The 26181-nt window shown below is 44.7% G+C and overlaps 1 protein-coding gene across 6 annotated transcripts in view; it reads left to right on the top strand.

The window, feature by feature from the left end:
* The window catches only part of LOC138426978 (phospholipase A and acyltransferase 3), a 34237-nt gene extending 27862 nt beyond the window's left edge, over positions 1–6375 (top strand). For all 6 annotated transcript variants that reach the window (XM_069566051.1, XM_069566052.1, XM_069566053.1 and 3 more), the window contains exon 5: positions 3453–6375. In XM_069566051.1, the coding sequence (XP_069422152.1) occupies positions 3453–3554 (102 nt within the window). In that variant the 3' untranslated portion in view covers positions 3555–6375. The remainder of the gene's footprint in view (positions 1–3452) is intronic.
* Positions 6376–26181: the final 19806 nt, after the last annotated feature.

Below are 26181 nucleotides of genomic sequence, written 5' to 3'. Positions count from 1 at the left end.
GAGCATTTAAATACAATTCCAAATCTTGAGATAGTAAAAGAACCAAGAAATATTTATTGTTCATTCTTTCTAGAAACATCTTCCTGAAAAATGAAGCAACACTAACTAGACACACGCCATTTCTCCTCCTGAGCCTTTAGCCTGATGCATCACTCACACACCTGAAAAAGGCAAAAAGCATGAGCAGTTCTCCTGGACCCCCTTCAGAGAACACGAAAGCAGGATCCAGAGCAAGAGGAGGCGCCATGTAAACTGTTCCCAAAGATTTCCTCTTTCACTTCTTGGCCTAGATGAGGGTTTCTCTGCCTCAGCACTGTTAACGTTTTGGGCCATTGACGATGAAGTGAAGCCTTCCTTGTCCTGACTTGCTCTGTGCATTGCAGGATGTTTAGCAGCATCTGTGGCTTCTACCCTCTAGATGCCAGTAGCCTTCCCACCCCCAGGTGTAAGAGCCAGAATATCTATAGATATTGACAAATATCTCCCAGAGGCCAAGCCCGTCCCCTCCTTGAGAATCACTGGCCAAGGCAAGCAACGATCCTAATACATGGTGTGGCCAAAGTAAAATGCAGCTTCCGCACAATGTCCAGCAGTAATTTTCTTTGTAATCTCTGTCAAAGCAGCAACTCTCTTTCATTGAACTCATGAGGACGTTTGTGTTTTGTGTTAAAAGAATCTGATTGGTCATTATGTTTATTTGTGTTCAGCTCTTTAAAGCAGACTAGATTTTCCTTCAACAGACTGCATGTGACTCGTCTAACTTTCCAGTTAGAAAGGGAAGCAATAGATTAAAACTAAAATGTAGTTTGTGCTTTCCATGCCCGAGTATTCTAAAACAGATTCTCCTATTTTCCATCTACCTACCTAAAAATACTCAGGTTTCAGAAAATGTATACTTAGTGAGCTTTTGTAAATAAGCCTTCACATTGAATAGTACGTTTTAAAAGAAGCAGCTAGGAGCTACACACTCAGGCTGAAGTCTATTCTGTGTCAGATAAAATTTTAAGATAAGTAGAAATCGAAGATTTGGCCAATGGTAATATGTATATTTCATAAACCTGGATAAATTGCAGGGCATTATTTAAAAATTACTGTAAATATTAAAGCCAACGTGCTGTCAAATATTTTATAAACATTCTTAGTTTGTAACCACTCATAGTCTAAATTCAATTGCTCTCTGAGTAATATTACTCTTCTTATATCCACTTACAACATTGCTGAAAGTAAAGAAAGCACATTCAAACTGTCTTTTTCCTAGAAACAATTCCAGGGCTTAACTCAGAGTGGACATTTCAGCATGAGCAGCTAGTTGTCTGCAATCTGATAGAATTACAGTTTGCCCACTGTGAAAAAAAAGATAATGAAGGAGAATTTTTCTCTTTCATAATATTCTGATTGAAGACCTCTGATGCACACCATGTAGCCTATTTTCATGTTGAGAACTCCTGCAATTTCAGCGCAGTGGCTGGGCTGGACCCAGCAGCCTTGCAACAAGAAAATCATCAATGGCATCTGAAGGGAGCACTGTTTCTCCCAGGAAGATTATTCTTTCTGTAAAATTTGCACCCTTAGGACTAACTATTTACTACTTTTGTATTTAATGATATACTTTGTACAAAGCATGAGCACAAACAATGAGGCTATTGTTGTTTTCCTTGACCAAGTACCTTTTGTATGAACTGGCTCCATCAGCATTTCTTCTCACACTATGAGGTTCTGTAAAGAACTGGGGGCTTATTGTTCTTACTCCACTATCTGCAAACCATTTCTCCCACCCTAATGCCTAGCTTAGCAAGGAAAACACTGGATACAAGTGGTTATATGCAGGTTCCTTAGCAAGAGCGAAACAGAGCCACGGGTGCCACAAAGCCAGCCTAATTACCTTTCACAGGAAGCTCTAAAGACTGACGGACTGCTGCTGCTAAGTCACTTCAGTCGTGTCTAACTCTGTGCGACCCCATAGACGGCAGCCCACCATGCTCCCCTGTCCCTGGGATTCTCCAGGCAAGAACACTGGAGTGGGTTGCCATTTCCTTCTCCAATGCATGAAAGTGAAAAGTGAAAGGGAAGTCACTCAGTCGTGTCCGACTCTTCACGACCCCATGGACTGCGGCCTACCAGGCTCCTCCGCCCATGGAATTTTCCAGACAACAGTACTGGAGTGGGGTGCCATTGCCTTCTCCGGACGGACAGTGCAACTTAGGTCAGTTACTTCATTCAGACTTCTGTCTTCATGTGTTCTGCTGCCAAGTATGCCAGTTCTGGGTACCTTGTGATGTTAGTTACACTGGTATATTTCCTGGAATTTTGTATAGCTTTGCTGGACACATTTATGACTCAGATAAGCCTGGACAGGGCCAAGATACATATTTTTTAACCACTGAAGCTTTCCAAATTGTCCTTCATGTTGGGCATGTGTGAGTATTGCAGCCACAAAATATACAGCCTAGACAAGCTTTGTGCTTTGGGTACCAAGGGCAGAGTTGGCAGGTCATGTAAGGATGTGGATTTTGGGTTCCAGGTCCACATTTTCACCCTTTATATTCTTGAGATTTCTGATAGGTTGTCTCATTGGATTTCTTGGCATCAAACCATTAAGAAAATCTTTTCCTTTTTGAATCTTGATTCTGCTTATATGCCTGGTTTGGTTTCAGGGGAGATTTCTTGATCCATGTATATGATGCTCTCTTAGTTGGGAGAAGTACAGTTTTGCTGATTGGGGCATTGTGCCTTCATTGCAGTGAGTGTTCTCTAAGTCCTAGTGAAATTATGCCTAAAACTAATGACTTACTTTATTTTTAGTTGGAGTTCAGGAAAGAGTGAAATTTGACATATGTTCAATTTTTACCATAGAACTTATTCTTACTTTTGCCTCAGTGTGTTTTTTTTCTATTATAAGCAATACAAATCAGATATCTTAATAGTTTATAACATCACTACTCTTTTTCATAGTTGAGTCATATATTTAAGAGCATGCAAAAGTCAATGGTTGGCTGGACTGTGCTCTGGGGATTCAGCAAGGGTGAAGATAAGTGAGGGATTTGTAGGACAGAGGTCAGAGTTTATTGAGGATTCAATAGCAATTCCTCTTCAACTTTACACTTATTTCAAGAGCTCCCTGTTGGCCAGCCAGGATTTCAACCATCTGGCTTCGTCTCCCTCGTCCTTTCTGCAGCCACCCTCTGGGGCTCTGTCTGCTTTAAAAACTCACAGGGTCCAAGGAGTTTCCCTCTTCATGCCTGTGTACTTTGTTGGCAGCTGGCCCCATCCACCAATTGCTTTCCCATCCTGCCCTTCTCTCCCCATTTCCCTGCCAATATTTGTTGACTCCTGAGTTTGTCAGGGAAGTTAAGGGGCATGTCCAGCTCCCTGAGCTGGATGTCCTTGTTGAATGTACAGTCTGCTCTCAGCTTCCCGACACAGAGTCTGACTCACTGTCCTCTCTCTTGCAGGTCAGAGATGCCATCATGGCAGTTGGCATCGCGGGAGTGGGCCTTGCAGCCATGGGCCTCATTGGAGTCATGTTCTCAAGAAACAAGAAACAAAAGCAGTGACTTGATACAGTCCTGTCTGCAGTGACTTTATACATTGAGCGGGTCTTGTTTGCCTAGTGGGTTTCTGCTTTGGATTGTAGTTTTCATTCTACTTTACAATAAGGTTTATTTTCACAAGAATAAAATGAAGCCCAGTAAGGAAAGATTTAATTGGGATTAATGCATCGAGAAGTGCCTGGCATGAAGTCTGTTCAGGGTGCAGCGAGGCTCTCTTCCTGCTGATGCCAGCCTGTGCTCTGGCTCTTAGGTGATTTTCTCTCACTTTCGATTTGTGGGCTGTGTTCTTTACCTGCAGGAAACAAAGTCCAGCTCTGATTATCTCCATAATGGGTGTTTCCAGGTGTGTAGGTACGGGTGGGCAGCAAGAGAGACAGATAAACTTGACTGATATGCAAGAACAAGAACCAAGGGAAACCAGGATCCTTGACCTGGAACTAGACCCAGGCTGGCTTCCAGGAGTCAGCAGCTGGAGTCTGTAGATTTCCAGTGGGGCTCAAACCAAAGCAAACCACAGCCAAAATGAAAATTATATGCTCTGGTCAGTCTTGTTTAAAGCCTCCCCTGCTCTCCACAGCTTTTCCCTGCCTTATCACTTCCACGCTGCAGTGATCCTGCATCTTCTCCTCTTGGGGCTCGTTATGATCCCCAAGTCTCTGATCCCACACCCACTTCTGTGGCTTCTCTTCCCATATCCGTTCCGCTTCCTCCCTCCCGGTGGCCTGCGAGGCGCTCCTAGCACAAGTTCCTGAGAGAGAATCTGATTGGCTCAGTCACCACACTGAGCTGTCTACTGGTTGGTTGATAGCGTTGGCCCACTAGACCAATCAGCTCTGCCCAGTGCTGCCAGGTCACCTGGTACAAAGGCTGCCTCAGACCTTACGGAGTGTGGGTGTGGATGGTCTTATATCTGACCTGCCTGCTGCTGAGGCCTCCGGGGAGGGCTTAGGGAAGGAGGTATGACCATTCGTGATTGGTCCCTTGGGGTCTGCCTCTGTTACTAGCTGGGCTTGGCAGATGTTCAAAGTGACCAGTTTCCTGAAACGGGCTTTTGTGGGCTCCTCGGAAGCTCCCTTCTGGGCCAATTGTCCTTCCCTCCACAAGGCAAGTCATCTCCTCCATCTGGTTGCCATTGTTTCCCTGGGCAGCCTTGGTTGTCTGGGGACTTTCTGTCTGTGGAATCCCGGACAGGACTTGTAAACGGCTCCTTTCTCGTTCCCTCCTGCTTGGACCATACCTGGTCTAGGAAAAGCTTATGCTCATTCTTTCCCCAGTGTTGGCATAAGCATAGTTTTCTCCCAGTTAGTTTCTTTTAGTTTTATCTTAGCCCTATTGATATAACATCTCATGCCTGTTCTCAAGTTTGCCAAGCTCAAGGGGCACAGGCCAGAATTAAAGGGGAGTCTTTGAAGGCCCTTCTCTCACATTGGGCAGAATGTGATGTGGACCCATGGAGTATAGATCTCTAAATTAATCATGGAATAAAACGGAATGAGGTAGACTAAATATAAGAAAGCAAAAGCACCCCGTTCAATTACAAAATAACGAGACATTACATATAAAAAGTGAGATTTGTGGACATAATCAGATAAGATGGAAGAACTAATTCCAAATATATTGATAGTGACCATAAATATAAATGAACTAAACTTGCCAAGAAAAAGACAAACATTATACTGGATTAGAAAACGAATGCAGGGAATACTGTCTACAGCAGATACAATTGAAATATAAGGGCATAAAGACTGAAGTTAATAAGATGGACAGTTTATGTGACAAGTCATTTGACATCTTGAAAACATTAATGTTGTCAAGGAAGAAAATTGAGGGTATGTATAAACTGTCCTAGACTGAAAGGCATGTTGGAGACAAAGTAACAAAATGTGAGAAAGGACTATGCAAGCAATTTGGGTTTACTGGGGAAATTGGAATGTGAACTGGATAATGAAGAATATTAAGGAATCATGAATCTTATTAAGTGTGATAAAGGTATGAGGCTTATGTAAAACACATGGTATGAAAAATAGATGCAGATAAAGCCAAATGACAATCAGATTTTAACCCATGCATTAGGTATATGAGCGGACATTTTACTACTACTTTTGTATATTAAAACATTTCCATAGTAAATACCTTATAAATAGCTGAAACTTGAAAATTTAAACAAAATAAACTTTCAAAATTATTTCAATAAATTTTATAGTAATATTTTTAATAAAAAGATATACTAGGCAACTACTAACTAAAAACTGGTGAATTCATTGATATGAATTAACTGAAAGCTGGCATAACTATATTGATATCAGAAAACATAAGCTTTAAACCAAAAATGATTACTAGACAGAAAGGCTGAAAAGTGTGGCATAATAAGAAATACACTTGGTCTTTGTCCTTGGTTCTTGGCCAGAGCTCCTAAAACCCTCAGAATTTTCTTGTTGATAGGCTTTATGTTTTGCTATTTCTAAGGAGACCCCTTTGATCAACCTGAGTTTGTACTAATGGGGTGACTTAGACCCTTAGATAGCCTTAGGATGGGGCTGGTCATCAGAAAGCCCCAGTGATCAGAGGGTTGGAAATTTTAGGCTACTGATCTCTAAGAAGGGAACGTGGGAGGGGGTGCTGAAGATTAAGCTCTATAAAAACTGTTCAGCGAGGAGACTTGATGAACTTCCTGGGTGGTGAACATACCAAGGTATCCGGAGAGTGGCTGCCTGAAGAGGACAGGGAAGCTCCTTGCCTCCTCTGTCTCCACGCCTTGCCCTCCACCTCTCTTGCATTTGGTTGCTTCTGAATTGTATCCATCCCAATAAATTGGTAAACATTTCAGGTGCCTTTCTGAGTTCTGTGAGCCTTTCTGGAAAACTACTGAAACGTAGGAGGGGTTTTGACAAAAGTACAGGTGAGTGGCGAAGGACATCTGATGTGAAGGAAGACAGTCTTAGAGGACTGCGCACGTAGGTTGTGAAGTCTGTGTTTAGTGTCAAAATCGAACCGATTCAGTGAGCACCCAGTTGATGTCTGGAAACTCAGAAAATTGACTGCTGGTGTCGAGAAACACTCCACAAAGATTCTGATAAAACTTTCAACTCCCTAGGAAGGTATGATATTAATAATTCTAAAACTGTTTGCATCTAATAAAAATCCTAAAAGAGATATTAAAAATTTTGGTCTGTTGTAAGGAGAAAATGGCCAGTTCACCCCAGTGGGCGATCGACCTACGCCTCCGTCAGGATCTGATAAATCAGGGGACACAAAAATCAGTTAAGACACAGAAACTTCGGACAATGTACTGACAAGCTGATTCAATGAGCACATAAACTGTGAAATACAGATTCTTTCTGACCACACACAAAGGAATGCTTACGGAAACTGCCCATGCCTGGGTAGGAGGCGGGTGGCCCTTTAGGAGGCATATCAGACCTCCTGGGAGTCAGGACTCACTCTCTGACACACACATACTCTGCACATACAGTGCACTCACACCCAACTTGTGTACATCACTCTGACTCACTGCCCTGCTGCATGTCCACCCACACTGCCTTCTGGACCCCCTCTCTGCCTCGCCTTTGTCTTCTAAAGAGCGCCTTTCCAGCCCAGTCATCCCAGTAAAGAGAGGGACTTCTCACCAGTGCAAGAAGGGCTCCCAACTGTTGACTGGAAGTGATGAACAGAGGGAGTCTGCAGGCTGGACTGGGGCTCTTTGAGGGTCAGGTTCTAGACTGTTCCCTGCCAGGGCTGCCCTCTGCCTGTCTCTGGTTTTCGTGTCTCAGGCCAAGCCAAGACTGAGACTTGGAGACCTGACTGAGATTCCTGCCTCTGGCTGGGAACACGGGGCCTTCTCTGTGAGCAGGGGCTGTGTGAGCCATCTGGCTCCCTCAAGCAAGGACGGGTTCTCTGTTTAAGCCCCAGCGTTGAGGTGGAGAGGGGGAACAGTTGCACCAACATGCGCTGGTTCTCCCTTCAGTGCCTGGCACAACAGGCACTCAAGGGCCATTTGCTGACTTCATCATGCTCCCCACCCCCAAGGTGTACCAAGGGCTCATCTTCATTAGAAGAGTTCATGGGCAGACTGTTGACTTTATTCCATTGGAGAGTAGGGTTCAGTTCAAGCCAGCCCCCGGTTCTTGGGAAGCATCTCATCTTGGGTCCAGTCGCCTATATATTAGTTGTTTTGGAGGGACGAACAGGAATAAGACACAGTTACTTCCTTTCAATAGTTTACAACTGGCTGCACAGCATACGGAAAGGAGCTAGAGCCTCCCAACTAGACAGAAGCGGTTGGGGATCCTCGGTCTCCTGCTCCCTGAGTGTGCAACTTGCACACGTGACTTCCCCCACCCCCTTGCTAAGTTCAGCTGCACTTCCTGCAGAACAGATAATAATCCCTACCTCTGGGCTGTGTAGGGATGGAGTGAAAGCATGCGTGGGGAGGCATTGGGGCAGGCTTGGCCAAGTCCTGGACCAACTCCTTACTGCCTTCCATAGCATCAAAGCATTAAAGAGAATGTCCAAACCCTTGAAACTGCTCAAGGTACTGGCCAAACAAAATAGGTGTCTGCATTTAATGGCGTGTTATTCAACCATTAAAACAGATGGACAGCACGTGTGCATATACACATGTAGGCAGATGTGTTTATATATATATGTTTATATTCAAAATAAGTATAAAAGTTAGACTTATTGAAGAACAATTACTAATAGTAAATTGACCCTTTTTAGTATATAGTTCTTTGACTGTTGACACACTCACATATCCATGTGACCATCAGGAGAACGCAGATCACAGGAGAGTCACTCGCCCCTAAAGCTCCCCCACGCCTTTTTGTTGTCAGCCAGCCCCTCCCCCCAGCTCCACCCCTCCACTCCTGCGATCTCTTTTCTCTCCCTATAGCTTTGCCTTTTCTAGAATGTCATATAAATGGAATCATACAGAAGCTTGCTTTTTGTGTCTGGGTTCTTTATCTTAGCAGAATGTGTCTGATGTTCACTTAAGTTGTAGCACGTGACGGGCTTTGTTCCTTGTTACTGCTGAGTGGTATCATGTGCCAGTCTTTCTTTATTCACCAGCTGAAGGACATTTGTGAGCTTTTTGATATTTGACAATAATTATTACAGCCACTATAGACATTCCCATACAGGTTTGTTTGTGTGCATGAATATGGATTTTAACTTCTTTTGGGTAAACACTAGGTGTAGGATTGCAGAATCATAAACTAAGATTATGACATCCAGTCCCATCACTTCATGGCAAACAGAAGGTGAAAAAGTGGAAGCAGTGGCAGATTTTAATTTCTTGGGCTCCAAAATCCCTGCGGACTGTGACTGCATCCATGAAATTAAAAGTCGCTTACTCCTTGGATGGAAAGTTATGACCAACCTAGACAATATATATATTAAAAAGCAAAGACATCACTTTGCTGACCAAGGTCCATATAGTCAAGGCTATGGTTTTTCCAGTAGTCATGTACAGATGTGAGCGTCAGACCATAAAGAAGGCTGAGTGCTGAAGAATTGATGCTTTCTAACTGTGGTGCTGGAGAAGACACTTGAGAGTCCTTTGGGCTGCAAAGGAGATCAAACCAGTCAATCCTAAAGGAAATCAATGAACATTCCAGTGACTATTCATTGGAAGGACTGATGCTGAAGCAGAAGCCCCAATACTTTGGCCACCTGATGCGAAGGGCCAACTCATTGGAAAAGACTCTGATGCTGGGGAAGATTGAGGGCAAAAGGGGATAGGGTGGCAGAGAGTGAGATGTTTAGATAGCATCACTGACTCAATGGACATGAATTTGGACAAACTCCAGGAGTGGTGAAGGACAAGGAAGCCTGGCATGCTGCCGTCCATGGGGTCACAAAAAGTTGGATGGTACTTAGATACTGAACAACAGCAACAATGGTAAGTGAATGTTTATTACAAGAAATGACCCAGTTGTTGTCCAAGTACCTCACAGCACTACAGGAGCGCACGCCCCTCTACTGGGGAAGGAAGAGGCCCTCGAGACTGCAGGAGGCACTCTGGGGTGTGTGTGGCCCCTTCATCTGTTCGTTTTCCCTGGCCCTGGAAGGGAACTCTTTCCACTGAAGGTAACTCACTAACTTGCCTTTCTTTCTCCCCCTCACCCCTCCCTTCTCATCACACTGTTTCTCTAGAAAGACTCTCCTCTGTCTCCTTCTCTCTAGGTAAGAACGTGGGCCTGTGAGAACAGTGGAACTCAAGCCACAGAACACGCATGCAGACTTTTGCACCAAAGGGACCGTCAAACTCCAGCAGGGTTTCTGGCAACAGGAGGCCGTGTCTGCAGGATGACCCCTCAGATGCCTGCCTGAGAAAGCTCAGCGCTGCCAGGACCTGAAGCCATCCCTTTGAACGTGGTCCCCAGGAAGGGTGGGGCCACTGTCTCCAAGTCTCTGTTGGGTATAGAAGCCCAGCTTCCAATCTTACCAGCTGTCCACCCCTGTCCATGTCACCGTGTCGGTGAGCAGAGTGGAGCTGGGCTGAGTACACTGGTCTTCGGGGATCATCCTCACATATCTACTGCATCCTTCTGTGTTTCCCGAGTATCCACGTCTTTATCTAGAACCGTTTTCTGACCAGCACTGTTGGGACTTAGGGTGGACTACTCCCAAATAGATTACAATGGAACATTGCTTATTTTGAATTAAAGTTAAGAAATGGCCAAGGCAAGAGGGATGCTCTGATTCTCCTTTCTGATCCCCTGAAAGCAGGCAATACACCCCTCATGTGAAAGGTGCCCTCGCTGCACCTGGAGGTAGAAGGACATCCTTATTGCCAGGGACAGGGCATCCGGGGGAAGAAGCCTGGATAAACACCTCGTTACTTCTTCAGTTTACCATGACAAGTGCGAACTCTGCTTAGATTCCTCCCTAATTGAACACTCAATACCTAAGTTTTGGGACTTCTTTGGTGGTCCAGTGGTTAAGAATCCATCTTCCAATGCATGGGACTCGGGTTTGATCCCTGGTCAGAATACTAAGATCCCACCTGCCTAAGGGCAACAAAACCTGCCCAGTGCAATGAAAGAAAGCCTGCAAGCAGAGCAAGCCTTCAGTCAGAGAAAACCTGTGCACTACAACCAGGAGCCCTTGCACTACAACAAAGACCCAGGGCAGCCAAACAAACAAACAGGCAAACAGCCACAATAACAGCAACAACAAACCACCCCATACTCAGAACACATTAGTTTCTTTGTCCTGTCAATTTCTCACACATGTATTGTTTTTTGTCTAAAATGTCTAACAGCTGCCTGCTTTGGCTACTTCTTAGGGACCATTTCCATGAGGCTCTGTGTGTATGCATTAAAATGGTTTTCTTTTTCTCGAGTCTATCTTGAGTCGATTTTATCACTCAGTTCAGTTCGGTCGCTCAGTTATGTCCAACGCTTCACGACCCCATGTACTGCAGCATGCCAGGCTTCCTTGTCCATCACCAACTCCCGGACCCTACTCAAACTCATGTCCATCGAGTCAGTGATGCCATCCAACCATCTCATCCTCTGTCATCCCCTTCTCCTCCCGCCTTCAGTCTTTCTCAGCATCAGGGTCTTTTCCAATGAGCTGGTTCTTCGCATCAGGTGGCCAAAGTATTGGAGTTTCAGCTTCAGCGTCAGTCCTTCCAATGAATATTCGGGACTGATTTCCTTTAGGATGAACTGATTTGATCTCCTTGCAGTCCAAGGAACTCTCAAGAGTCTTCTCCAGCACCACAGTTCAAAAGCAACAATTCTTCAGTGCTCAGCTTTCTTAGGTAGTCCAACTCTCACATCCATACATGACTACTGGAAAAACCATAGCTTTGACTAGATGGACCTATGTCGGCAAAGTAGTGTGTCTGCTTTGTAATAGGCTGTCTAGGTTGGTCATAGCTTTTCTTCCAAGGAGCAAGCGTCTTTTAATTTCATGGCTGCAGTCACCATCTGCAGTGATTTTGGAGCCCAAGCAAATAAAGTCTGTCACTGTTTCCATTTGTTGTTTCATTTTATTATTAGTTTTATCATTAGTTCAGCCACAGTAACCCAAGGGGCACAGAGGGGGAAACTTCCTCTCCCCAACAGTACACAACTGAGACAATATTATTTCATAAAAGCAGAACCTCAGTGCTACCCAGAGTTCAGACATTTGTTCAACAGGTCAGTCACAAGCCTGCTATGTGCCTGGAGGTGGCCAGGCACCTGGGACACAGGGCGGTCCAGGCGAGCTTCCTGGCCACAAACTCTGGGCAGCGAGAGGCCACGGGGTGGTTTCCTCCGCTTCACACCGGCTTCCAGGCTCCCAGTTGGTCAGCCATGACCTATGTCCTCTAGGCACCCACGCCCTCCAGGGGTATTACACCCACAGTGCCGTTGAGTTTCCGTCCTCTGATCCCTCCCTTCTCTGCATTTCATACCTGCGGCTCCTCCTCCCACTTACTCTTTCCCCTCTGGCCAGCCAGTTTCTCCCCTCCTTCCTGGGTGTCCGGCTTTCTCTGGATGTCCCCTCTCACGGCTGTATTTATTCCTGCTGGGGTTGCTTTGAAGAGGACCAGACCAGATGGGTCTTCCCTGAGCTGAAGGTTCTTGGTGTTCTGTGTATCCGTGGTCAGACCCCTGGTATTGAGCGCTACCCCACTTCTCTTGCTGCAGGTCACTGATGTGCTCATGACACAAGGCGTGACAGCAGGTGTCATCGAAGTGGGCCCGGCCCCTGCCGCACTGCCATCCTGCAGAAGCAAGAGGGAAAAGCAGTAAGTGCAAGGAGTTGTCATGAAGGCAGCCAGTTACTATTGGGAAATCTTGCTTAGCTAGCAGGCATGGAGTTTAGTTTATTGATTTCCCTGTTTTGTGATCATTTAGGTTTATTTTAATGGAACTAAGTAAAAGCGCAGGAAGATTTTATTTGGGGAAATGCAGACTAGCATGATTCTATTAAAGACACAGTTGAGGACTTCCCTGGTGGTCCAGTGGTTAAGAATTTGCCTTCCAAAGCAGGGGCCACAGGTTCAGTCCCTAGGTGGAGAACTAAGATCCCACATGCCTTGGGGCAAGTAAATCTGAGTGGGGCAACTACTGAGCCCATGTTCTCTGGAGCCCACATACTGCAACTGGAGAGTCCATAGTGAAAGTCAAAGTCGTGTCCGACTTTTGTGATCCCATGGACTGCACACTCCATGGAATTCTCCAGGCGAGAAATCTGAAGTGGTTAGCCTTTCTCTTCTCCAGGGGATCTTCCCAACCCGGTGTTTGAACCCAGGTCTCCCACATTGCAGGCAGATTCTTTTCCAGCCGAGCTACAAGGAAAGCCCAACAAGAGAGTCCATGCACCGCATTAAAAGATTTTGTATGTTGCAACTAAGACTCGATGCAGTTAAAAAAAAAAAAAGACAATTGAACTCTGTTCCGGACTGCTATTTTGTCTTGTTTATGCCTCTCTCTCCATGCCAGCCACTGTCAGTTGAGGTTCCTGGCTCATTTGCTGTGTGGTTCCAGATAGTCCTCCTCTTCTCACTGCCTTTATTATTATTATTATTTTTAATGTATTTATTTAGTTTTGGCTGTGCTGGGTCTTTGTTGCTGCACAACCCTTTCTTTCGTTGTGGAAAGTGGGGATTGGCCTCTAGCTGTGGTGCACTCGGTTCTCATCGTGGTGGCTTGTTTGGTTGCAGAACACGGGCTCTAGGGCGCCTGGGCTCAGTAGCTGCGGCTCCTGGGCTCTATAGCACAGACTCAGTAGTTGTGGTGCCTGGGCTTATTTGCCCCACAGCAAGTGGGATCTACCCAGACCAGGGATTGAACCCATGTCTCCTGCATTGGTAGGCACATTCTTTACCATTGAGCCACTAGGGAAGCCCTCACCTGCTTTTATCATGTGTAAATGGAAAGCACTGGGCCTGGTCTTGTGCACATTCTCCCAGCTCTAAATTCTCTGATTCACCTCTAAAGGCTGGCTGCCAGCCTCACCCACTTTTTTTCAGTCTTCAAATATTTCTCTCTTGGAAGGCCATGCGTTGCCTTCATTTATTGGATTTCGAATCACAGTATGTCTACTTTGGTGAAACATGCCTGCATTTTCTAGTACAAAAAAGCTTTAAAAATTGTTTCAGGCATGAAAAGAAATATCCAGCTTAAATTGCGAAAAAGCGCACTATATTTACTGCTGCCCTGCAGTCATTTCTGCATTCCCCATGTTTCTTAAGTAACTATTGTCTGATTGCACACAATGTGAAGAGCAAGGAAGAAAATCAGACATTACATATACTTCTAAAGTCCTCTTGAGAATATCCTGTTGGCATTAACGGCTCAGCTGTGGTGGCAGGATATGCATATGCCTGTTGGAAAGCTGGAATGATCTCCCAGTGATGCACCTGGAACCGTCAGGGAGGAGCCGCTGGACCTGCAAGGATGCAGCGGGGCTCACCGGAAGACTGCGGAGGAATGTCCGTCTCTGAACAGCCGAGTTATCGAATGACCAGCTTCCAAATTCACTCGTGTGTGTTTTTAGCTCACCTGTTTTATTTTGTTTCAAAACGCCATTTAAAAAAGTCCCTGCCCCAGCTCGCTCCAGCTATAGGAGCAGGGATGGAAGTAGAGAAAGAGGCTCTGCTGAGTCAGTACCAGGATGGGCAGCGCTTAAGTTTTGGCAGGGTTGCCGATCCCAACGAGAAGAGGAAGGTGGAGGAAACAAGGTTAATATAGGCATGGATATACGTCGCCAAGAACTGATTCTTTTTCATGAGAAAAGCACATTGTCTCCTCGGTCTCTACCCCCGAGAATCCCCCAACCTCGAGTCTCTCCTGGGTTCATTCTCCTTTTTCTGCCTCCCAGACTGGGCATCTCCGCGATGGGCTTCTTCCTTTCCCCAGTAGAGGGCGCCCTCTCCTATGTTGCTGAGGGGAACTTGAACAACAGCATTTTGTTTCGTTTTTTGAGGGGGTGGGTAGGCAGTTTCTTAAGATTAACCATTGACTTACCGGTAACTCCACAACCCTACTTGTGTTTACCCAAAAGAAATAAAAATATACGTTCATGCATACAAACAAACCTGTATGGTAACGTCCATCAGTTCACTTCAGTTCAGTTCAATCGCTCCGTCGTGTCCGACTCTTCGCGACCCCATGGATTGCAGCACCCCAGGCTTCCTTGGAGCCTACTCAAACTCACGTCCATCGTGTCTGTGATGCCATCCAACCAACTCATCCTCTGTTGTCCCCTTCTCCTCTCGCCTTCAATCTTTCCCAGCATCAGGGTCTTTTCCAGTGAGTCAGTTTTTTTTGCATCAGGTGACCAAAGTATTGGAGTTTCAGCTTCAACATCAGTCCTTCCAATGAATATTCAGGACTGATTTCCTTTAGGATTGACTGGTTTGATCTCCTTGCAGTTCAACGGACTCTCAAGAGTCTTCTCCAACACCCAGGTCAAAAGCATCAGTTCTTTGGTGCTCAGCTTTCTTCACAGTCCAACTTTCACATCCATACATGACCACTGGAAAAACCACAGGTTTGAGTTTTGTTGGCTAAATGATGTCTCTGCTTTTTAATATGCTCTTTAGGTTGGTCATTGCTTTGCTTCCAAGGAGCAAGCGTCTTTTAATTTCACGGCTGCAGTCACCATCTGCAGGGATTTTGGAGCCCCTCAAAATAAAGTCTATCACTGTTTCCACTGTTTCCCCATCTATTTGCCATGAAGTGATGGGACCAGATGCCATGATTTTAGTTTTCTGAATGTTGAGTTTAAGCCAACTTTTTCACTCTCCTCTTTCACTTTCATCGAGAGGCTCTTCAGTTCTTCTTCGCTTTCTGTCATAAGGGTGGTGTCATGTGCATATCTGAGGTTACTGATATTTCTCCTGGCAATCAAATATCAAAAGTCACAAAGATGTCCTTCAGCTGGGATAAGCAAACGCTGGGACATGCATGAAACAATACACCACTCAGCAGTAACAAGGAACAAGTCCATTTTCGCTGCAACATAAGTGAATGTCAGACATTCGTTAAGTCAGCATTCTGCTAAGTTAAAGAACCAGACACAAAAAGCAAGCTTCTGTATGATTCCATTTCTATGACATTCTAGAAAAGGCAAAGCTATAGGGAGAGAAAAGAGATCGCAGGAGCTGAGGGGGGGAGCTGGGGGTGAGGGGCTGGCTGACAACAGTGGGGCACGGGGGAGCTTTAGGGGTGAGTGACTCTCCTGTACTCTGGGTTCTGCTGATGGTCACATGGATATGCGAGTGTGTCAGCAGTCAAAGAACTATATACAAAAGGGTCAATTTACTATTAGTAAATGTTCTTCACTAAGTCTACTTTATATATTTATTTTGATACAAACATATATATATATATATACAAATACATGCACACATATGTGTATGCATATGTGCTGTAAAGCTGTTTTAGTGGTTGCATAACACACCATTCATACAAGGGCTTCCCTTGTAGCTCAGCTGGTAAAGAATCCACCTGCAATGCAGGAGACCCCAGTTCTATTGTTGGGTAGGAAGAATATCCGCTGGAGAAGGGATAGGCTACCCACTCCAGTATTCTCGGGTTTCCCTGTTTGCTCAGCTGATGAAGAATCCGACTGCAATGTAGGAGACTTGGGTTCAATCCATGGGTTGGAAAGACACCTTGGAGAAGGGAACAACTACCCACTCCAGCGTTCTTGCCTGGAGAATTCCATGGACTGTATATCTATGGCGTCGCAAAGAGTTGTACATGACTGAACGACTTTCACTTTCACTTAACATGCCATTACAGGCAGGTATCTATTTTATTTGGCCAATTCCCTGCTGTTTCCAGGGTTAGGGCATTCTCTTTAATGCTGTGATGCTGTGGAAGGAAGCAGGGAGTTGGTCCAGGACCTATCCAGGCTGCCCCAGTGCCTCCCCACACACGCCTTCACTCCATCCCTACACAGCCCAGAGGTAGGGATTATTATCTGCTCTACAGAGGGTGCAGCTGAACTTAGCAGGGGAGTGGGGGAAGTCACGTGTGCAAGTTGTACAGTCAGGGAGCAGGAGACCGAGGATCCCCAACTGCTTCTGTCCAGTTGGGAGGCCCACACTGCTCTCCTTACACTGTGTGGCCAGTTGTTAACGATTGGGAGGAAATAGCTCTTTCTTCCTCTTGTTTGTCCCTCCAGAACAACAAATATATAGGAGACTGGACCCAAGATGAGATGCTTCCCAAGAACCGGGGGCTGGCTTGAACTGAACCCCACTCTCCAAAGGAATAAAGCCAACAGTCTGCCCATGAACTCACTTCTAAATGAAGATGAGCCCTTGGTACGCCGTGGGGGTGGGGAGCATGATGAAGTCAGCAAATGGCCCTTGAGTGCCTGTTGTGCCAGGCGCTGAAGGGAGAACCAGCGCATGTTGGTGCAACTGTTCCCCCTCTCCACCTCAACGCTGGGGCTTAAACAGAGAACCCGTCCTTGCTTGGGGGAGCCAGATGGCTCACACAGCCCCTGCTCACAGAGAAGGCCCCGTGTTCCCAGCCAGAGGCAGGAATCTCAGTCAGGTGTCCAAGTCTCAGTCTTGGCTTGGCCTGAGACACGAAAACCAGAGACAGGCAGAGGGCAGCCCTGGCAGGGAACAGTCTAGAACCTGACCCTCAAGGAGCCCCAGTCCAGCCTGCAGGCTCCTCTGTTCATCACCTGCAGTCAACAGTTGGGAGCCCTTCTTGCACTGGTGAGAAGTCCCTCTCTTTACTGGGATGACTGGGCTGGAAAGGTGCTCTTTAGAGGACAAAGGCGAGACGGAGAGGGGGTCCAGAAGGCAGTGTGGGTGGACATGCAGCAGGGCAGTGAGTCAGAGTGATGTACACAAGTTGGGTGTGAGTGCAGTCTATGTGCAGAGTGTGTGTGTGTCAGAGAGTGAGTCCTGACTCCCAGGAGGTCTGATATGCCTCCTAAAGGGCCACCCTCCTTGTTCCCTGGGCAAGTGATATGAGTGATGGAGCTCCAACCTGCAAAGCCCGACATGCCAGACATGGTGCTCAACATGGAGCCGCATTATCATCATTCCTGCGAGTAAGACCTGTCACTGCCCCACTTGACAGATGGGAAGACTGAGGCTCATGGAGATTAGATGGCCTTTCTCACCTGTAAGTAGAACAGCAAGACCAAAACCTAGTTCTGAATGTTTCCAATGTTATGCCCTTCATGAACCCAGGACATCAAGGCCATCCTGGGACAGCTCAAGTCTGGGCTCCAGGCCTTGAGCCGCCTGGGGATCATAGAGTGTGGTTGGGGTTGGCGATGGGCAGTGCCTTTCTGGAGTTTGCCGGAACAAGAGGTATGTTGCCCTGGTCACACTCAGAATCCAAGATACGCCCCTCCCACAGGAGTTTAATCTCAGGAAGGCTCTGAGGTCAGCCAGCACCGCAGCTCCCTGGGACCTGGCTGAGCCAGCCACACCCTGACCAGGGGGCTGAGCGACTGCTGTGGGCAGAGGATGCCAGCTGATAGTGGGGAGACATGGCTGAGAGCAAAGCCTGTGATTATAGGAGTCAAGACTCAACTTGGCCAATGATGTGACAGTTTACACATTAAAAAGAATACACAGAGATTGAAAAGTATCCAATATATTGAAATCTATGTGCTCATAATGATATTTTCAAATTTATTTGTTACCTTTGGAAGGTATGAAAGACTCACCATATCATTTGAAAGACTGATAAAGGAAAAGATCCAATCGATCATTTGTTAAATGAGCTATACTCAGGGAACCAGATGAAAAACTGCACCAAAATCTAAAGTCACAACACAATACTGAAAAGGTAGCCATACTTATGTCTGCAAATGAGTAGAAAAGTTATCTGGAAGGGCACACACCCAGCTGTCTAAAGGAAAAACTGTCTATATAGGAGATGATGGTGGAACGGGATTTTAGCCTTAATGCTGACAGTTTTGATTGGGCTTTGGTTTGGTTTTGTGGTGGTGTTGTTATTGTTAATAAGGAAAATGTATTTACATGTTACTTGTGCAATTAAAGAAATTAATTGTTTTTTAAGTCCAGGCTTTGGAGTCAGAGTCTCCTAGGGTCAGATTCCCGCTCTGCCTCTTGGAGAAGTTCCCTTACCACAGCATTTGTGCCCTTGAGTGTGAACTTGGGAGTAAGTAGTCCTACTTCACAGCTTCCCTGGTGGCTCGGCGGTAAAGAATCTGCCTTCAATGCAGGAGACACAAGAGACGAGGGTTTGATCCCTGGGTTGGGAAGATCCCTTGGAGGAGGAAATGTATACCCATTCCAGTATTCTTGCCTGGAGAATCCCATGTACAGAGGAGTCTGGTGGGCTACAATCCCTCAGGTTGCAGAGTTGTCATTAGTGAGCAACTGAGCACGCACGCACCCATTCCTACATCACAGGGTTGTTTCAAAAGCTAAATAAAAGCCTTTCTCACACTGCTGGCTGTGGTGAGCACTCAGGGAGTGTGGATATTTTTGAACCAGAAGAGAGAAGGAACACGTGGAGGAGGATAAAGGGATGGAGGGAAAGCAGAGGGGCTGCTTCGATGGAAGATGAGGGGGGACAAGGATGCTTTCTGACAGCCCACCCAGGCCCACTTCTGTGAACCACGCTCCTGGTCCTACTGATATGGACAGCGTGACTGAGGAGGTGGCGCTGGGCTCCCCAAGCCCTCCATTCCTGCCTTCTGAGGACTACCCGCAGGAGTGCTCGCCACCCAACCTGGACCCTCAGGTCTCAGCTTGTACCTGCGCCCCTCTGAGCCAGAGCTGCAGACCAACAAGGAAAGCACCACCAACAGAGTTTGTTTGTTTGTTTGTTTGTTTTTTAAATAAAAGCTTATCTGCAGTTTAGACTGACCAAGGCCATCTTTTTGTCAAGATGATGTCTGTCTGTTTTATTGCCTGGACGTCCAGCCTGTATCATTTTAAGAGTTTGGTTTTTCCTGTGATGCTGCGCAGGCATACAAATCTTTAGAAATGTGAGTCAGATTTCACATGAGAATTGCTCTGTCTTTAAGCGGAGCCAGGCTACATGCTGGGTAGACAAGAAGGCCCTGAAGAAGAACCATCAGAGTTTGAGATGTAGGTTCAGAAGGAGCTGGTGAGGTCAAGGTCATGGTCAACACTCACCAAGTTTTAGGGCAGAGAGGAGAGGGGAAGAGTTGGTGATGGACAGGGAGGCCTGTTGCGGTCCATGGGGTTGCAAAAGTTGGACACGACTGAGTGACTGAGTTGAACTGAACTGAACATTCTGCTTTATTGAATGATTTTTAAAATACTGACTGTGACCCATTAAATAAAAGTTATCACTTTAATCCAATACAATGGATTAAAGACAATCTCTTTAACAAGTGATGCTGGGAAAACTGGTCCACCACTTGTAGAAGAATGAAACTAGAACACTTTCTAACACCATACACAAAAATAAACTCAAAATGGATTAAAGATCTAAATGTAAGACCAGAAACTATAAAACTAGAGGAGAACAGAGGGAAAACACTCTCCGACATACATCGCAGCAGGATCTTCTATGATCCCTCTCCCAGAATATTGGAAATAAAAGCAAAAATAAACAAATGGGACCTAATTAAACTTAAAAGCTTCTGTACAACAAAGGAAACTATAAGCAAGGTGAAAAGACAGCCTTCAGAATGGGAGAAAATAATAGCAAATGAAGCAACTGACAAACAACTAATCTCAAAAATGTACAAGCAACTCCTGCAGCTCAATTCCAGAAAAATAAACGACCCAATCAAAAAATGGGCCAAAGAGCTAAACAGACATTTCTCCAAAGAAGACATACAGATGGCTAACAGACACATGAAAAGATGCTCAACATCACTCATTATCAGAGAAATGCAAATCAAAACCACAATGAGGTACCATTTCACGCCAGTCAGAATGGCTGTGATCCAAAAGTCTACAAGCAATAAATGCTGGAGAGGGTGTGCAGAAATGGGAACCCTCTTACACTGTTGGTGGGAATGCAAACTAGTACAGCCACTATGGAGAACAGTGTGGAGATTCCTTTAAAAATTGGAAATAGAATTGCCTTATGACCCAGCAATCTCACTGCTGGGCATACACACTGAGGAAACCAGCACTGAAAGAGACACATGTACCCCAATGTTCATCGCAGCACTGTTTATAATAGCCAGGACATGGAAACAACCTAGATGTCCATCAGCAGATGAATGGATAAGAAAGCAGTGGTACATATACACAATGGAGTATTACTCAGCCATTAAAAAGAATACATTTGAATCAGTTGTAATGAGGTGGATGAAACTGGAGCCTATTATACAGAGTGAAGTAAGCCAGAAAGAAAAACAGCAATACAGTATATTAATGCGTATATACGGAATTTAGAAAGATGGTAATGATAACCGTGTATGTGAGACAGCAAAAGAGACACAGATGTACAGAACAGTCTTTTGGGCTCTGTGGGAGAGGGAGAGGGTGGGATGATTTGGGAGAATGGCATTGAAAGATGTATAATATCATATATGAAGCAAATCACCAGTCCAGGTTCAATGCATGATACTGGATGCTTGGGGCTGGTGCACTGGGATGACCCAGAGGGGTGGTATGGGGAGGGGGGAGGGAAGGGGGTTCAGAATGGGGAACATGTGTATACCTGTGGTGGATTCATGTTGATGTATGGCAGAACCAATACAGTATTGTGAAGTAATTAATCCCCAATTAAAATAAAAAAATTTATATTAAAAAAGTTATCACTTGCTAAAGGGTCACAAACCAGAGTTGCTGGATTGTAGGGTATGACTTTGGCTTTGTTAGAAAAAGAATGGAAGAGGAAGCTTTTCACTGGCAGAATACCAGAGGTGTAACTGCTCAGTGTTTAAATATTTGCCAGCACAGTAGCTGCAGCAATCAGGGTCTTTCAATTAACATTTCAATAATTGCTTATGAAGTGCTTCATTTTGTCATGTGTTTGTGAGACATTTGTATTCATTCCTCTGTGAAAAGCCCATTAATGTGTTTGTCCACTTTTCTGTTGGGTTGTCTTTCTGTTATTGATTTCTTTATGCGTACTGAATATACCAATCCTTTGTCAGTTTTTGTGTTACAAATCTTCTCCCAGATGTTGCTTATCTTTTCATTCACTTTATTATTCTTATTTGATGGAATCAAATTTACCTTTTTGTGCTTTATTATATTTTCTGTATTATTTTGTGCTACAGAATTGCAGAAGGGTCATAAAGATGTTCTGCATTTTCTTCTAAAACTTTTATACTTTTGCCTGTGATGGTTAATTTTGAGTCAACATGACTGAGCCAAGGTATGCTCTGGTGGCTGATGAAACATTATTTCTGGGTGTATCTGTAAGGGTGTTTCCAGGTGAGGTTAAGTGTTTGAATTAGTAGACTAAGTGAAGATCTGCTCTCACCTGCGGGCAATGAGAAATGTGAAACAAAATGGAATCACAAAGGTCAAGTTTTTTTTTAATGGAACCAGAAGGCCATTAAATAGGTGGACCTTTCCCACATGCTACTTGGGTGGAACCTCAACTTTTGGATGGCATGAAACCACAAATCCCGAGGACTCTGAATGAACACCTAAAACTTGGTGTGTGTGTGTGCTCAGTTCTTCAGGCAAGAATATTGAGGTAGGTTGCCATTTCCTTCTCCAGGAGATCTTCCTTACCCAGGGACTGAACCCATGTCTCTTGTGTCTCCTGTACTGGCAAGCCTATTCTTTACCACTGTGCCACCTGGGTAATCCCCAAAACTTGTCATAGCAACAGGTTTTCACCTTGCTCTAGTCATAGCTTTAGTAATCCTGTTCAGCCAGGACTGGCTTCTGCATCTGGCACCAATTAAAATTCTTTGCCATACAAGCCTCCCTTCTTTGTCTTTAAAAGCCCATGAGTGGTACTCCCTAGTAGGACACAGTTTAGGTTGCTACTCACATCTGTGTGCTCTGCATTGTAGTTTTTTGATCCCAAATAAGAGCTTTCTACCTCAGTATCGCCTTCTAGGCTTCCATGGTGGTTCAGATGGTAAAGAATGTGCCTGCGATGCAGAGACCTGTATTTGATCCCTGAGCTGGGAAGATCCCCTGGAGAAGGAAATGACAACCCACTCCAGTATTCTTCCCAGGAAATTCTATGGACAGAGGAGCCTGGCAGGCTACAGTCTATGGAGTCACAAAGAGTCAGGTTTACTTAGGTTGACAATGAGCATCATCCCATCTACTGATGGCCCAAATAGAATAAAGAAGGTGAAGGAAGAACTCTCTCTCTTCTTGAGCTGGGAGGTCCATCTTTTCCAGCTTTCTGATATCAGATTTCCTGGTTCTCTGACCTTTAGACTCCAGAGCTTACCCTAGCACCCCACGCTGCAAGTTCTCAGGCCAGGAACTGGGACTTGGACCATCAGCTCCCTTGGTTCTCAGGCCTTTGGGCTTGGACTCCATTATAACACTAGCTTTCTGTTCTCTGCTTGCAGATGGTGGATCGTGGGACTTCTCAGCCTTTGTAGCCATGTGAACCAATTCCTATAATAAGCCTTTTCTTGCATCTATCTATATACCCCTGCTCTGTTTTGATCACAACAATAATTTATAATAAATCTTGATATTTGATAGTGCAAGTCTCCCTGTCTGGTATTTCTTTTTGGCAATGAAAAAGCTAATCTTGCCTCTTTACTTTTTGGAGGTCCACTTGAGAATCTGGCAGCAAATTTCAGCAAAGACCCTGCTGGAATTTGGTGTGGAATTGCACTGAATCTAGAGATGAAACTTGGAGAAAAACTGACATTTATGATATTGAGGTCTCCTATCCATGAATACTGTATCTCTCTCCAATCACTAGATTTCCTTTGATGTCCTTAAATACTTTTCCCACAGAGATGTCATCCATATATTGCTTGAATGTTTGGTAAGACTCATCTGTAAAACAATTCAGGTCTGCCTTTTTTTGTGGGACAATTTTTAACTACTGATTTAATTCCTTTAATGGTGATAGAGATGATTAGATTTTTTATTTGGATTCATCCTGGATTCAATTTTGATAACATGTTTTCCTTAGAATGGTGGCTCAGATGGTAAAGCATCTGCCTACAATGCGGGAGACCCAGTTTCAGTCCCTGGGTCGGGAAGATCTGGAGAAAAAAATGGCAACCCACTCCAGTATTCTTGCCTGGAAAATCCCTTGGATGGAGAAACCTGGTAGGCTTCAGTCCATGGGGTCGCAAAGAGTCGGACACTACGGAGCGACTTCACTTTCCTTTCCTTTTCCTTAGAATGTATTAATTACATCCAAATTTACTAATTTATTGTCTTCATGTTATTTATTGATTTCTTGTTGTTTGATCTCCTTAGCATCTGTAGTTATATCTCCATTTTCCCCTAAAACATTAACTTGTGCATTCTCTTTTGTTGCTTATTTTGATTCATTTCTCTTGGTTCATATCCTTTTACTTTCTTCCTATTTTTCCCTTCTGCCTCTTTCTATCTTCTTTTTTTTTTCAGTCTTTAAAAGGAATAATTAACATACAACATTGTCTTAGTTTATCTTAGTTTCAGGAGCACAACAGAATGATTTGATATTTGGATATATTGCAAATGATCACTACAACAAATCTGGTTAACATCTGTCATCATACATAGTTACAAACTTTTCTTTTTCTTGTGGTGAGCACTTTTAAGAGGTACTCTCCTAGAAACTTTCAAATATGCAATGCAGTATTTTAGCTATAGTCACCACTGTGTCGACATTCTAGGAATCAGCGAACTAAAATGGACTGGAATGGGTGAATTTAACTCAGATGACCATTTTGTCTACTACTGCGGGCAGGAATCCCTCAGAAGAAATGGAGTAGCCATCATAATCAACAAAAGAGTCTGAAATGCAGTACTTGGATGCAATCTCAAAAACGACAGAATGATCTCTGTTCATTTCCAAGGCAAACCATTCAATATCACAGAAATCCAAGTCTATGCCCCAACCATTAACCCTGAAGAAACTGAAGTTGAATGGTTCTATGAAGACTTACAAGACCTTTTACAACTAACACCTCAAAAAGATGTCCTTTTCATTATAGGGGACTGGAAGGCAAAAGTAGGAAGTCAAGAAACACCTGGAGTAACAGGCACATTTGGCCTTGGAATGTGGAATGAAGCAGGGCAAAGGTTAATAGAGTTTTGCCAAGAAAATGCACTGGTCATAGCAAACACCCTCTTCCAACAACACAAGAGAAGACTCTACACATGGACATCACTGGATGGTCAACACCGAAATTAGAGAGATTATATTCTTTGCAGCCAAAGATGGAGAAGCTCTATACAGTCAACAAAAACAAGACCAGGAGCTGACTGTGGCTCAGATCATGAACTCCTTATTACCAAATTCAGTCTTAAATGGAAGAAAGTAGGGAAAACCACTAGACTATTCAGGTATGACCTAAACCAAATCCCTTATGATTTTACAGTGGAAGTGAGAAATAGATTTATGGCCTAGATCTGATAGATAGAGTGCCTGATGAACTATGAAGTGAGGTTCATGACATTGTGCAGGAGACAGGGATCAAGACCATCCCCATGGAAAAGAAATGCAAAAAAGCAAAATGGCTGTCTGGGGAAGCCTTACAAATAGCTGTGAAAAGAAGAGAAGTGAAAAGCAAAGGAGAAGAGGAAAGATATAAGCATCTGAATGCAGAGTTCCAAAGAATAGCAAGAAGAGATAAGAAAGCCTTCTTCAACAATCAATGCAAAGAAATCGAGGAAAACAACAGAATGGGAAAGACTAGAGATCTCTTCAGGAAAATTAGAGATACCAAGGGAACATTTCATGCAAAGATGGGCTCGATAAAGGACAGAAACGGTATGGAGCTAACAGAAGCAGAAGATATTAAGAAGAGGTGGCAAGAATACACAGAAGAACTGTACAAAAAAGATCTTCACGACCCAGATAATCATGATGCTGTGATCACTCATCTAGAGCCAGACATCCTGGAATGTGAAGTCAAGTGGGCCTTAGAAAGCATCAGTATGAACAAAGCTAGTGGAGGTGATGGAATTCCAGTTGAGCTATTTCAAATTCTGAAAGATGACGCTGTGAAAGTGCCAGGGGCCAGCGTGAGGAACTCCCCCCATGGCAAAGGTCATGAGGAAGGAGGCTTGGCATACGCAAAGGCGTGATCAAGCCTCAGGAAACCCCCTGTTCCCGAGCATCTAACCCCCAAACCAGAGTCTGTTTTATGCTCTCACCTACACCTCTGACTTTACGGGGGGCTCTTCCCCATAACCGTTTCTCTCAGAGAAGGAGTAAACGTGCAGCTCCAAGGCAATAAAAATTCCTGGGCGTGACAAGAGTGTTTCAGACTCCTCTGAAGGTTATCTAGCCCACCTGTATAGGTTCGTCTGGCCACATGTGATTGTTTACAGCCTCCCAACCTGACAGGCACGAGATGATTTAGACTTACTAAAGGCAAATTCTTTTGGGGAGTTGGAAATTATTAGTATAGTGGGTTGGTTAGGAATTATATTGGTGAAGGGTTTTTCATTTGTTGTGTCAATAATTGCTGCTAATTCCCTCCCCTGGGTGGGACAAGGATGTTTCAGGTCAAACCTCTCTGCCAGTAGACTAGCTTGTGTGACAGGATTATCCACACTCCTGCACATGATTGTTTCCTACCTCTCAACCAT

Source organism: Ovis canadensis, chromosome 21 (assembly GCF_042477335.2).
Source record: "Ovis canadensis isolate MfBH-ARS-UI-01 breed Bighorn chromosome 21, ARS-UI_OviCan_v2, whole genome shotgun sequence".
In the NCBI taxonomy this organism is placed as follows: Eukaryota; Metazoa; Chordata; class Mammalia; order Artiodactyla; family Bovidae; genus Ovis; species Ovis canadensis.
This window is presented reverse-complemented; position numbering and strand designations above follow the sequence as displayed.